Here is a 15507-nt window from a genome sequence, read left to right on the forward strand (position 1 = left end):
CCTAATCCCCAATGTGATGGTCTAACAATGTGGAGCCTTTGGGATGGGATTAGCACTTTACAAAAGAGAGCCCAGAGAGATCTTTAGCTTTCCTTTTCCCATGTGAGAATAGGAATAGAAGTTGGCAGTCTATAACTTGGACAAGTGTCCTTCCCAGAACCCGACCATGCTGATACTCTAATCTTACTGTTATTTATTTATTTATTTATTTAGAGACAGAGCCTCACTCTGTTGTCCTGGGTAGAGTGCTATGGCGTCATAGCTCCCAGTAACCTCAAACTCTTGCACTCAAGCAATCAATCTCCTTGCCTAAGCCTCTCTCATAGGTGGGACTGTAGGACCTGCCACAATGATGGCTAGTTTTTCTATTTTTAGTAGAGATGGGAGTCTCACTTCACTGAGGCTGGATGCAGTGGCTCATGCCTATAATCCTAGCACTAGGAGGATGAAGTGCAAGGATCACTTAAGGCCAGGAGTTGGAGACCAGCCTGAGCTCAGGGGTTGCACCCCCTGCCCCCATCTTGGCTTTCCAGAGTGCTAGGATTACAGGCGTGAGCCGCGGCACCCAGCCTAATAATACCCTTATCTCAGTTTCTGTTGTTTATAAACCACCCAGTCTATGGGTACTTCATTATTCCAGCTCAAACTAAGACACTTGTAATTCATAATGATTTCTTTACTTCTAAGTATGTGTTCATTTTTGTTCCCTCACCTAATAACTACTCTGAAATGCATCTCTAATGTATCATTTTCTTTCTTAAAATATTTCAAAGACACCTATTACAACATCTAATTCGAGCTCCCTAACATGGCATATTTGATAGCATTTATTTTCTGGGTAAAGTACTCATGTCACCTATACATTAGAAGAAAGAAGAAGGGTGATGGTTTACAACAGAGAGCCAGAAGAAGAAACGGTCATTGACAAAGGGAGAAGTGGAGGTGGTTAACATACTGACTGCTACACTAGGAAAAAAACTGTTTTCCTTGGGGTCATGGTGTTTTATTGTGAAAAATAGAATAAAAACTTCAAAAACAAAATGATCCTAAAACGTACAACAATAAAAAAGTCACGTAAAATTTTGAAAAATAGCTCATAAGGGTAAAATGTTTTTCTCGACTTGTCAGGCTTAAGTGGAATTTAAACATACACAGAAAAATGAATTTATTGACTACTGTTCATTTAATTCATGTTTTAAAAATTAAATTATCAATATTAATGGTAACAATAAGAACATCGTCAAGTAAGATTTCCATGATCCAACTGCAGAGTTTTGCTTAGGGGGCCTCTCATCATGTAACATGTATGCTACAGCGTGGCAGTGTGAGTTACTTACATGCCACATAGTTCCCAAGGTCAAGAGATGTATGAGTTATCTATGCTTCACAAGGCCTTGGGTTCAAAACTGGCGTGAGTTAAAGAAAACTCACACGGTAGTTAATGTGCTAAAGATACACATGAGATTGGAAGTACAAATCCCTATTCCAGCCCATTCATACTGAGGTTTAAAATCCTCCTGCTTGGCTCTGGTGCTGGGATCTGACAGAATGGTCCCAGCAGTGGTTTGTAGAGCAGGGCCTCTGTAACAGTTGTATATGGAGGGATGGAGGGCAAGGGCATAAAAATATCAACAACCATCAATCAGAAGAACCAAGATTACAAGCGTATACGTGAAACTTAGTAAATGTAGAATGTAAATGTCTTAACACAATAACTAAGAAAATGCCAGGAAGGTGGCAGTGGCGGTGGCAGCGCCTGTGGCTCAACGGAGTAAGGCGCCAGCCCCATATGCCAGAGGTGGCGGGTTCAAACCCAGCCCTGGCCAAAAACTGCAAAAAAAAAAAAAAAAGAAAATGCCAGGAAGGCTATGTTAACCAGTGTGATGAAAATACGTCAAACAGTCTATAAAACCAGTGTATGGTGCCCCATGATCGCATTAATGTACACAGCTATGATTTAATAATAATAACAAAAAAAAAGAACCAAGAAAGGCCAAGAAAGTGTGAGCGGTTTCCAGGGTAGGGGAGGGCAGAACAAAGTAGCTAGAAGTACAGAAGAATAAAAATGTGGGCTTATGATCAGGAAAAATATGAAGCGATATTTTGTGGGAAAAAATCACATGCAACTATCTGTTTTTAAAATTGATTCAGTTTTTTCCATATTAGGTGCAGAATACCTCACTATTACAACAAGAAAATCGTTCTTTCATTTGTTTTTAGAGACCGAGTCTCACTCTGTTGCCCTAGATACAATGCAGTGGCGTCATCTTAGCTCACTGAAACCTCCACCATCTGGGACCCTCGCGCCTCAGCTTCCTGAGCAGCTGGGACTACAGGCCATGTACCACAATGTCTGGCTAATTCTTTAATTTTTTTGTAGAGACAGGATAGAGGCTGGTCTCAAATTCCCAGTCTCAAGCAATCCTGCCTCCGGCTTCTGAAGTGTTGGGATTATAGGTCTGAGCCACCATGGACAGCCAGGAAAATTATTATAAAGATAAACCTACCCCCAACTCCACTCCTATGTATGCACAGAGGGGAAAGCAGAGACTGAAACAGACACTTGTGCCCTGATGTTCAATGTAGCTTTGATCAAATAGCCAAAAGTTGGAAACAACTGAAGTGTTTATCACCAGGTGAACGAGAGGAATAGATAATCAAAATGTGGTTTTTGCTTTGAATTCCAATACAATGGAATTCAATTAAGCCATTAAAAAGGATGAAATTCTGACGCAAGCTACAACATGAACTTTGAAAACATTGTGCTAAGTAAAATAAGCCAGGCACAAAAGGATAAATATTGTATGATTCTACTTAATACGAAATATCTAAAATAGGCAAATTCACAGAGACAGAAATAGACCGCAAGTTACGAGAGGCTGAGGGACAGCGTGGATGAGAAGTTATTGATTACATGGTTTCTGTCTGAGGTGAAGAAAAAGCTTTGAAAATAGATAGTGGTGATGGCTGTACAAGATTGTGAATATAACTAGTGCCACGGATTTGTTAAAATATGGTTAACATGGAAAATCCTATGTTATCGATATTTTACCGCTATTTATAAAAACTAATAATTAAACCAAAAAGCACTGAATTATGCATTTTAAATGGATGAAATATATGGTGTATGAATTGTATCTCAACAAATCTGCTTCGAAAATAAACAGAACCAGACGTGGGGTTTGTGAAATGAAGCAAAAGCCTACAAAAGAAATACATTCACGGGCGGCGCCTGTGGCTCAAGGAGTAGGGCGCCGGTCCCATATGCCGGAGGTGGCGGGTTCAAACCCAGCCCTGGCCAAAAAAGAAAAAAAAAAAAAAAGAAATACATTCACAGGCATTTTATCAAATCAGGTAAATCAGTAGTTCTAGCTAACTGAAGACGAGACATCAAAAGTAAGCATGGATCATTGACTCTTGCCCAGAAAAAACTGAGTGTTCACGCCACTCTGTAATAAGGTGCCCTTTGGGTCTGGACACCAGGTTAAAATTAATAGGATGGCAGATTAACACTTCTGCTTTGATTTTCTTGGGAGCAACTGAGCAATGGTGACTGCTACAACTCCCGAGGGTAACTATCCACAGAGGATTTGAGGATGAGTGGGCACAACTTTCCAGAAGAGTATTTTGGGTTTTTTGGTTTTTTTTTTTTTTGAGACAGAGTCTCACTACGTTGGCCTCAGTAGAGTACTGTTATATCACAGCTCACAGTAACCTCAAACTCTTGGGCTTAAGAGAGATTCTCTTGCCTCAGGCTCCCAGGAGCTGGGACTACAGGCACCCACCACAACGCCTGGCTTTTTTTTTTTTTGGTTGTAGTTGTCATTGTTGTTTGGCAGGCCCGGGCTGGGTTCGAACCTGCCAGCTCTGATGTATGTGGCTGGCGCCCTAGCCACTGAGCTATAGGCACCGAGCCCCTCGGTGTATTTAAGAGTATTTAACTCCAGTTGAAAATGTAGAATGTGGCTCCTACGTATAATAGACACATACAAAGAAAACAAAAGATGTAAAAAGGTTGAAATTAAAGCCCTGAGAAACAGACCAAGTAAATACTAACCAAATAATGCAGGTAAACTGCATTAATGAGTATCAGACAACAAAGACGTCAAAGCAAAAAGCATTATTAGAGATGGAGGGGTAGGTACGTAATCCCTCTACTATCAAATGCTAAAAGGCCAGGTGTGATGGCTCACATCTGTAATCCTAGCACTCTGGGAGGCTGAGGTGGGTGAATTGTTTGAGCTCAGCAGTTCCAGACCATTCTGAGCAAAAACAAGACCCCACCTCTACTAAAAATAGAATAATTAGCTGGGCATTGTGGAGGGTTGCCTATAGTCCCAGCTACTTAGGGGCTGAGGCAAGAAGATAACATGAACCCAGGAGTTTGAGGTTGCTTTGTAAGCTAGGCTGACACCATGGGACTCTAATTGGGTCAACAGAGTGAGACTGTCTCAAAAGAAAAAAAAGAAGAAGAAGAAGAAGAAGAAGGGTTTAAATCTCAATTAGCATACCTAATAACATAACCTCAAAAACTGACAGAACTATAGAAATATATAAGAACAACTCTCAATAAATAATAAAATAAACTGTAAAAAATTAGGAAGCATATCAAAGACATCAATGGCACCATTAATAAGCTTAATCTAATGAACACATATATAGGATATTATTCCTGACAACTTTAAAACATACATTCATTCCAACCACACATTGAATACTTATTAATATTGGTTTCTGTCAGGCTCTAAGACCAAGCTTAACAAATTTCAGGGGATTGGTATCATACAGACTATTTCTGTAACCAGAATGCAAATATGTTAGAAATCAACAATCTAGAAAAGTACTTATTTTTAATAATGGCAAAACACATTTTTGAACATATCAAGGGTCAAAGAGAAATCAAAATAGGCATGTTTAGAAGGAAAGAATAATAAATACATTGCACATCACAATTATGAGATGGAGTATAGCAGAACTTGAAGGAAATATACACCTTAAATATATATATGTTACATACTACACAAAAGAAAAGAAGAAAGGCTAAATTAAGAAGCTAAACTTCAGATGTATGAAAAAAATGAAGATCAAAACAGAAAGCTTTTAATCCCAGCTACTCGGAAGGCTGAGGGAAGAGAATCGCCTAAGCTCAAGGATTTGGAGGTTGCTGTGAGCTGTCACACCACAGTACTCTATTGAGGGTTAATAAGTGAGACTCTGTCTCAAAAAAAAAAAAATCTTAAAAAACAAACAAACAGAAAGCTTTGAAACGGAGAACAAATGTGTAAGAGAGGGCTCAGGAGACATTACTATACATTCTACAGAGATTAATCAAAGTAAAAAAAAATACGAGTAAAATTTACACCATACATTGGAAAATTTAGATGAAATGGACAAATTTTAAGAGTAGTTGAGTCGAGAGAGTAATTTTCTATAGATTTAGAATATAAATTTTAACACTTACTGCTTAAAAATGAGACTACATTGTACTTTAAAATATCACCCACTTATAGGCAGAAAATCTTTGTTTTTTAACTTCAAAACTTAGGTGACTGAGCAGAAAAACTGTGGGTTTTTTCTTTGAACCCACGGCAGGGACAGGAAGCCACACCTGGTTGCATTAGGTACCCTGAAAGGTTACAGTGCAAGCAGGATTAAGCATTTCAGGTGCAGGCTAGAAGGAAACAGCAGTCACTTGCCCCAAAGAGAAAAATGAAGCATCACTGACAGCTCACATTTGCACTGTGCTTCATGTTGTCCACTTATTTTATTTATTTATTTTTTTGTAGAGACAGAGTCTCACTGTACCGCCCTGGGGTAGAATGCCGTGGTGTCACTCAGCTCACAGCAACCTCTAACTCTTGGCCTTACACGATTCTCTTGCCTCAGCCTCCCGAGCAGCTGGGACTACAGGCGCCCGCCACAACGCCCAGCTATTTTTTTGTTGCAGTTTGGCCGGGGCTGGGTTTGAACCCACCACCCTCGGCATATGGGGCCGGCGCCCTACTCACTGAGCCACAGGCGCCGCTTCCTGATTTTTTTTTTTTTTTATTTACTTCAGCTATTCAAGAGGACATATATTTTCTTACGTTTAGGACAAATAATAGTAATTCCTACCACTTACTGGACACACACGTGTCAGAGACTATGTTGGATGGCTCCTATATGTTCTTTTTAAGCCTTACAGCATAACCAAGTGCTGTCATCCCAGTTAGATCAATAGAGTAACTTGCTGATAGGTTTGCTCTTAATTGGGTAGGGCCAAAATGCAAAGCCAAGTCTAGCTGACCTTCATCCATCCTTTTAAACATGAAGGCTCCAGGGAAGAAGCTGTCCACAATGAGTCCAAGGTAGGTTCATCTAAGACCAGCCTACCAGGTTCTGTAGGAAGCACCTACCTTCTGGATAACTGATCGCAGAGCAAAATACTTCTCAGTGAGGTCCCCAGCCTCGCTCAGTGGAGCATCATAGTCATAGCTGGTGGGCTGTGCTGAATAGGGTATGTTGGCCCCTAGAAGACAAAACATGCTCTACCAGTTACTACTGATGGCCCTTCCCTGGGACAAGTTCTTTGGGATTCATGGGCTCAGCATTGTGGAGAGAGAAAAATAAAGGACACAGTAAAACCAATTGTTGAGAGATAGTTGTGGCCCCCAGGATGCAAGAAGAATAAGTTTCTTCCCACAGGTAGCAGTTGCCCAGCACCTCGAAGTTTTCAAAGCACTTTCCCATTCATGCTCTGTATGGACACTCACAGCTGTGATTCTAAGATATCACCCCCACTGGACAAGCAGGGAATCTGAAGCTCCCCACCGAAATCTGCTAATCTCTTATAGCCAGGGCTATGACACGATCCACAGCTCTGACTGTTAACTCTGCAATCCCTCATCCTTTCTATGTCCCCTAACTGTGCAGCTGAGACAAGGTCAGTGGCGAAGACACAGGTAAGTGGGCCCAGGACAGCAGGATGCTGAGGGGTTACAAGACCAAACAAAGTGAAAGATGACAGCGCGCCAAGATGCAAATGCAGCCTTCAGGGCTTTGTAATACCTACAAAGAACTAGAGGGGATGCAGAGTGCCTCTTGGAACCCACTTCAGAACAAAGGCACTCACCCATTTCCCCAGCTGCTAGGGCTGCTGGCTACCTACACCTCTTAGATAGGTCTCTCTGCTGATCTGCCTCCCCCAAAGTTACAGAAACAGCCTATATCCAGCAACTGAGCAGTGTGCCTCACGGGCCATCCCAGCTGCACAGCTCCCTCTGGGATAGGCTGAGGCCACTTATGAAACTAGGTGACAGCCCAACTTCTCTCTCTGCCTCCCACACATGTGATAGGTGTTACAGACCCAATAAACATCCTGCCTGGTAAACCGGAGTCTGTTTCCCTGGGAACCAGACCTACAACAAAGACCAAAGAATAGTACCAATAGTGAGACTACAAAAGGACTAGAACAGGAATTATCATCTAAGGGGCAGAGTCTGGACCAGAGGCTCCCAACCTTGCTGCAGAAGATGTTCACAGGCCATGAGGTTATCTGCAATATTGGGCAATTCTTTGAAAACCTAACTCTGCCTAAGAGTCATGTGGAGAACTTACTAAAACAATCCTCAGCCCCACCCTGGAGATTCTAATTCAGCAGTTCTGGGATGGGGCCTGAGACTCTACCTTTAATGAGCCCCTAGGTAGTGCTGACACTGTCATCTGGGGACCAGTAAGGCTCTGTGCCTTTCCCTTCTACTTCAGAGAGCACTGTGCAAGTGTGTGAGAATGAAGTTATTTTAGAATCATCTTTTGTCCAAATTAATTTTTAAGTGAACGAGGCACAAATATGATAGTTTACCTCCTGAGACTAGTAATAAGTTCCCTAGACGCAGTGCACAAATAAATGCTGGTGAGAGAGTCCACAAATGAGAGAGGGTGAGGGTCGGGTCGGCCCTCAGAGACTGATTCACTGCTTCTCTGTACAGAATCTAAATTTCAAAAGACCTGGCCACTCAAACAACTGAATCCAACTGAATCCACTTCTTATTAATCAGAGACAGCTGAGAGGCAACACCTGCCCTCAGGGATGCAGAGGTTAAAATACATCCCTTCCCCTGAGAGACATGAAAAAATAAAGCCACATCCCTTGCTGCAAGGCACACCATCTTGTTTGTGGTCCCTCCTCTGCCTCTAATGTGGTAGTGACTGTGCTGGCCCACCTTTCTCGCTCCACACTGAACTGGGTGCACCTCGGGAGGGCGGCTGTGCCTCACTTGCTCCCGAGCCCCCAGCCAGAGCCAGACCTGGAGGAGGAGCTCAGTGAGCAGTGGCCAGGTTGAGAACGAGTGTGACTCTCAGAAAAAAACTCCACAGGCTGAGGAAATGTGGGCTGCAAAGCTGGCAGTGGATTCAAGGATGGACGGGGAAACTAAGCCTCTGTTGTAGTTCTGCCAGCAGAGCCTGGCTCTGGATGTTTGCAGGTCACCACAGGGCAGCATCACAGAGAACCGGTGTAGACTCAAGCAGTCCCCGGCCACGTGAGAAGGTGTGTGGTAGAGAGGCTGAAGAAATGATGAGACTTGCCACTCCTCAACTCTCTGCGTGGGTGACAAGCACAGGAGAGCCTGGGTCCTGTAGGCAGCTGCCACACATATGAGGGACCCGCGGGCATGCAGGAAGGATGCACACCCCGCAGGAGAGCGTGTGTGTCCCCCACGTAGACAGGGCAGGGAGGCCCAGATATGAGGGACAAGCAGGCACACAGTAAGGATGCACACCCCGCAGGGGCGCGTGTGTGTCCCCCACGTAGACGGGGCAGGGAGGCCCAGATACGATGGACACGCGGGCACACAGGAAGGATGCACACCCCGCAGGGGCGCGTGTGTGTCCCCCACGTAGACGGGGCAGGGAGGCCCAGATACGATGGACACGCGGGCACACAGGAAGGATGCACACCCCGCAGGGGCACGTGTGTGTCCCCCATGTAGACGGGGCAGGGAGGCCCAGATACGATGGACACGCGGGCACACAGGAAGGATGCACACCCCGCAGGGGCGCGTGTGTGTCCCCCACGTAGACGGGGCAGGGAGGCCCAGATACGATGGACACGTGGGCACACAGTAAGGATGCACACCTCGCAGGGGCGCGTGTGTGTCCCCCATGTAGACGGGGCAGGGAGGCCCTCACACGTGTTCTCCTGCCACTGCTCCCCGCTGGGAAGTTGGCCTGAGGAACAGCTGCTGAGAAGGGAACAGAGACTGGCCCCTCTCATTTCCCTAGAAACTGAGCAAAAAGGCAGGTTTGGGCGGGGGGCGGGCAGAACACAAGCAGGGCTGGTGTGGGGGTGGCTCTGGGGCTTCAGGACGCAAGGGGCTGGCCACAGGCAGTGAGTCTAGATCACCAAGCCCTGAGTGACAGTCTTGGCCCCGCTCCTTGCCAGCTAACCAGGAAACGTGTAGACTTTTTTTTTTTTCTTTGCACAAAGATATTCTTATCTATAAAGTGGTGTCAATTATCCCTACCGTAGATGAGACTGATGTGAGGACTAAAGAGGAAAATAGAGGCAGAAAAGAGACTTCTATTGATTATGGCAGAGGCAGGGGAGAGTACAACTTCTATTTTCTGAGTGATAGTTTTTATATTACCTAGATTTTTTTCATAAGAATTTATTGTTCTAAGTAAAACAGCAAGATTTTTTAAAAAGTGCATCATGAACTATAAATTTCTATAAAATTGATCAGTCTCAATTCCATCAGTGGCAGCTGGGTGGAATTTCCGCTACTGCATGAAAAGCACTACCACATCTTAACTGCTTCTAGTGAGAAGACAGGAACACACAGAGGAACTAAAATATCAATTATGGGCCGGGCACAGTGGCTCACACCTGCAATCTCAGCACTCTGGAAGGCCGAGATAGGTGGGTCTCTTGAGCTCAGGAGTTCCAGACCAGCCTGAGCAAGAGCGAGACCCTGTTTTTAAGAAAACATCCAGGCATTGTGATAGGCACCTATAGTTCCCCACTACTTGGAAGGCTGAGGCAAGAGGATCATTTGAGCCCAGGAGTTTGAAGTTGCTGTGAGCTATGATGCCACCACACTCTACCCAGGGTTACAAAGTAAGACTCTGTCTCAAAAAAAAAAACAAAAGCTTATAAGCAATGGCCCATCCCAGCATGCAAAGAACGCAGTAGTTCAAAGTAGAATCTTCATTAAGAGTTGATAGAATCCAATTTCAGATCCTGAAGATTTAGGCCCAAATTAAGCCTCCAAAACTCAATAGTAGGGCAATATCAATGATTTGGCAATAAAAATGTTGATGTGGAGGGAGGTGAGGAATGAAGCTTAGAGAAAAGCCAACATAGCATTATTTGTCACAAACGCAACAACAATGCAGAAAATTTTATCGTAATTTTTCCTACCAGAAAATTGTATAGACAGGAATGTAAAATGGTGCGGCTGCTTTAGAAAACATGATGGCAGCTCCTCAAACTCTAAATAAAGAGTTACCACATGACCTGGCAATTCCATTCCTTGGTATACATCCCAAAGAACTGAAATAGGAATTCAAACAAATACTTGCATGTACTCACAGCAACATTACAGCTGAAAAGTAGAGATAACACAAAATCTGTCAATTGATGAAGGGATAAACAAAATATTGTACATCTACAAAACGGCATGTTATTTAGCAACAATAGAAATGAAAGGAATGAAATACTGATACATGCCACAACATGAACAAACCTTGAAAAAGCTGGGCTAGATAAGAGAAGTCAGACACAGAAGACCACATGGTGTATGGTTCCATTTCTACAAAATGTCTAGAATACAGAAATCCACAAGGATAAAGAGTTGAACTGTGATTTCCAGGGGATGGGTGAAAGGAAAAGTGTGGAGAGACTGCTCATGGGCAGGGAGTTTCTGGAATTTGATGGTGGCAATGGTTGCACAACTTTGTGAATATATTGAATACCACTAAATCATACACCTTAAAATTCTGAATTTTATGGCACACAATTCTTATCTTAACAAGGAGTTAATAAAAAAAAAAAGAAAAAAGGCGTGGTGGCTCATGCCTGTACTCCTGGCACTCTGGGAGACTGAGGTGGACTGATTGCTTGAGCTCAGCAGTTCAAGAGCAGCCTGAGCAAGAGTGAGGCACCATCTCTAAAAAAATAGCCAGGCATTGTGACTGGCACCTGTACTCTCAGCTACTTGAGAGGCTGAGGCAAGAGGATCGCTTGAGCCTAAGAGTTTGAGGTTGCTGTGAGCTGTGACAGCACAGCACTCTACCGAGGGTGACCAGGTGAGATTGTCTCAAAAACAAAAATTAAAAATATAATTGGCTCAATTGTCATTTATTACTTTTATATAAAATTAATTTAAAAAGTAAAAAACAAAAAGACCACAACAGAATATCTGAACAAAAAGGCTGCAGTCACATAGTATGGCTGAAGCCTGCCTAAATAGCCTAGTTTAAAACAATAAGGGTCTAAATGCTCAAGTTATGACCCTTAATTTTTTAAAATTATCTTTAAAAATTATATAGGTGGCTTGGCACCTGTAGCTCAAGCGGCTGAGGCACCAGCCACATACACCAGAGCTGGTGGGTTCAAATCCAGCCCGGCCTGCCAAACAACTGACAACTACAACCAAAAAATAGCCAGGCGATGTGGCGGATGCCTGTAGTCCCAGCTACTTGGGAGGCTGAGGCAAGAAAATTGCTTAAGCCCAAGAGTTGGAGGTTGCTGTGAGCTGTGACACCACGGCACTCTATCCAGGGCAACAGCTTGAGACTCTGTCTCAAAAAAATAAAATAAAATAATTATATAGGTAATTCTTATATATTAGAAAATTTAGAAGACAAACAAAAATAGAAAATACAAATCGTCCATGGGCAAACACTCCAAAACCAATCAACAGAAACATTCTAGCATAAACTTTCTACAAACAGATGTTAAATTGCTCTCACCATTCCAATAGGCGAAATTGGTCCCACCTGTAAACATGTACCTACAAGGAAACAAGAGAACACACAGTACTTTACTGTGAGCCCACAGTTATTGAGGGCTCCTTCTCCTCAGGCAGTGAACACTTACAAGTTCACACTCGCCCCACGGGCAAGTATATCATAGAGGGAGGAAGCCACGTCTTCAGACTTCACTGTCGAGTGAGGTTGACCCCAATGGTCTAACCAGCCAGTATAGAATTCAGAATTGATCTAAAAAAAAAAAAAAAGAAAAGGAAAGGACTTGGCGCTCAGAATACATTACAACCCTCCAATGCTAGAGCTTCCCTGTAATACCCTCCACCAAGGAAGGTGTCAGGGGGCTTGACGAGCACTGCCTAACCAAGGGCCTGGAAACCAACGAACACTTCCACTAACAGCCATGCCTATGCTCAGTCCTTGGGCTCCAACCCAGAGTAAGATCTCATCTTACACAATACAAGTAGTCCTGAAAAGCTGTACCGCTACCAAAATTTTGTTAACCAATCTCCTGTTTAAATACATAGGAAAGTCTTATTGGGCAAAGGAATTGGAAAGCAAACAATGGTTATAAAATGATGAGCTCCAGGCTGGACACACGGTGGGTGGCTCACATCTATAATCCTAGCTCTCTAGGAGGCCGAGGCAGGTGGATTCCCTGAGTTCACAGGTTCAAGACCAGCCTGAGCCAGAGTGAGAACCCATCTCTAAAAATAGCTGGGCTTGTGGTGTGTGCCTGTAGTCCCAGCTACTTGGGAGGCTGAGGCAAGAGAATTGCTTGAGCCAAGAGTTTGAGGTTGCTGTGAGCTATGACAGTACAGCACTCTACCAAGGGCAACATAGTGAGACTCTATCTCAAAAAAAAAGAAAGAAAGAAAAAAAATGTTAAGCTCCAAATTCACCCTTTTGTAAACCTAGATTTTCAGGTTGACATAGGAGGGAGACTATCCAAGTATTCTTCAAAGCAGGTCCCAAACACTTCCTGTTTCTCTTGGGCACTAAACCTGCCAAGCTTCTGGTCTAGAAAAAGAAATCTGGACCTTGTGTGGGGCCTTCCCGTTTCAGGTTCCAGGAAATAGCTCCACCCAAAGACTGTGAATGCAGGCGCTACACCGTCAGTAAGCAGAGACCAGACTCTGAAAAGGTTGTTTTGTAAATAAGGCTTGTACATAAGTGACTTGCTACAAAGGTACAAGATACAACACCTTACACTGGGCTGAGTAACAACTTCAGCTGAGGAAGGGAAGAGCAGAGTGTGACAGACTGATAGATTTTTTTATACCTGCCTGGACTTTGCCACCATCTACACAGCAAGGCATCAGGCCCTACAACTCAAAGTATGGTCAGGAAATCAACATCCTGAATGCTACCTGGCTGCTTATTAGAAATGCAAAGTTTCAGGCCCCACTGAAGCTCCAGCAGATCAAATTTTACTGCGTTTACAAATCACTTAAGGATTAACAATATCACCAAGTGTTTCATAAACATTGTTTATTTTCATTTTTTGGTTTTTTTGAGACAGAGTCTAACTATGTTGCCCTCAGTAGAGTGTCGTGGCATCACAGCTCACAGCAGCCTCAAACTCTTGGGCTTATGCGATTCTCTTGCCTCAGCCTCCCAAGTAGCTGGGACTATAGGCGCTGCCACAATGCCCGGCTATTTTTTGTTGCAGTTGTCATTGTTGTTTAGCTGGCCCAGGCTGGGTTCAAACCTGCCAGCCCCAGTGTATATGGCTGGAGCCGTAACCACTGTGCTACGGCACCAAGCCTTCATTAACACTTTTAAGGTGGAGTAGCTCTGTCACAAAGAGTTGTCATAAAATTCAGACCTGAACTCAGAACCTGGCCCAGCCACCCATGAGCTAGGTGACTTTGGCAAATGATGTATGAACCTCACTAAAAATGGAGATAATAAGACCACTTCTGAGATTTGCTCTGGAAACCAGATGGCATCAGGATGTAGGAAACCAGAGCCTGGTGTGTGGCCAGCCATTAATGTTGGTCCTCTGTCCCTTCTGCTCTAGTGCAGGGTCTTGGTTACAATGGGAGCATTATTTCTGCTGTTACCCCATGTGTCCAGAACAGCTATGTCCACACAATGCCATCAGCTGCTGACCCCAGAGTCAGAAAAATAAAAAATCTACTCACACCCTTTCTACAGCATATAACCTCTCTCCACCAACAGCTGCAATACTGGCCACCAGCACCCTCAATTCTTACCAAGGGTCCTTTGGGCTCACTCTTCCTCTGGAGTTGGAAAGCAGCGGTGACATTGATGCCTAAAAATCACAAGAGGGAGAAGAAAGGTCAATCAAGGAATGACAAGAAGTAACAAGAGCCTTCTCTGGGACTTAAGCCTAAGGCTCTGCTATGGTCTGAAGGTTGGTGTCCCTCTAAAATTCATAGGTTGGAACCTAATACCTAATATGATAGTATTAAGAAGCAGAGCCTTGGGGGCCCTTATAAAAGAATCTCACAAGGCTTGGCACCTGCAGCTCAGTGGCTAGGGCACCAGCCACATAAACCAGAGCTGGCAGGTTCGAATCTAGCCCAGGCCTGCCAGACAACAATAACATCTACAACCAAAAAATAGCGAGGTGTTGTGGCAGGCGCCTGTAGTCCCAGCTACTTGGGAGGCTGAGGCAAGAGAATCTCTTAAGCCCAAGAGTTGGAGGTTGCTGTGAGCTGTGATGCCACAGCACTCTACCAAGGGCAATATAGTGATACTCTGTCTCAAAAAAAAGAAAAAAAAAAAAAATCTCAGGAAAGCTCCCTGACCCCTTCTGCCACATGAGGACACAGCAAGAAGGCACCATCTTGTGAAGCAGACAGCAAGCGCTCGCCAGACGCTAACCTTGCTGGCTCCCTGATTTTGGACTTGTTGGCCTCTATAACTGTGCACAATGAATTTCTCCTGTTTATAAATTATTCAGTCTAAGGTATTTTTTTTTTTTTTGTAGATACAGAGTCTTACTTTATGGCCCTCGGTAGAGTGCTGTGGCCTCACACAGCTCACAGCAAAATCCAACTCCTGGGCTTAAGCGATTCTCTTGCCTCAGCCTCCCGAGTAGCTGGGACTACAGGCGCCCGCCACAACGCCCGGCTATTTTTTGGTTGCAGTTTGGCCGGGGCCGGGTTTGAACCCGCCACCCTCGGTATATGGGGCCGGCGCCTTACCGACTGAGCCACAGGCACCGCCCAGGTATTTTTTTTAAAACAGCCTGAATTAAGACAGGTCCCCTATCCCTCTCCACACCCCCATAGACCTAGAATACCTCCAAGCTAGCTTCAGACTAGACCCAGGCCACCCCTCTGAGGGAAGTGTGGAGACCAGAGAACATTGCTTCCTCTCTGCATAGGTCCCTATGGCCTTTCCTGACTGTACTGGCTTAGGAATTCCCTTCACAGAACTGCCTTCTCCATCTGTGTTTTCCCGGGGCCTGGATGCTTGTCTTGTCTCTCTCTTCCCAGGAACATCTGGTCAACCTCAATGCTCCCTACAGGATGATTCTGCTTTAAGGATTGTTACTTGTATCCTCCA

General features: G+C 44.2%; 1 protein-coding gene across 1 annotated transcript in view; it reads right to left on the reverse strand.

Annotated features, from left to right (window-relative positions):
- GLB1 (galactosidase beta 1) overlaps positions 1-15507 on the reverse strand; it is a 97921-nt gene that overhangs the window by 37087 nt on the left and 45327 nt on the right. Inside the window, exons 7-10 of the mRNA XM_053599926.1 lie at positions 14187-14245; positions 12080-12201; positions 11953-11993; positions 6396-6508 (exon numbers count right to left, since the gene is read on the reverse strand). Of these exons, the coding sequence (XP_053455901.1) occupies positions 6396-6508; positions 11953-11993; positions 12080-12201; positions 14187-14245 (335 nt within the window). The remainder of the gene's footprint in view (positions 1-6395; positions 6509-11952; positions 11994-12079; positions 12202-14186; positions 14246-15507) is intronic.

This window comes from Nycticebus coucang, chromosome 8 (assembly GCF_027406575.1).
Source record: "Nycticebus coucang isolate mNycCou1 chromosome 8, mNycCou1.pri, whole genome shotgun sequence".
Classification (NCBI taxonomy): Eukaryota; Metazoa; Chordata; class Mammalia; order Primates; family Lorisidae; genus Nycticebus; species Nycticebus coucang.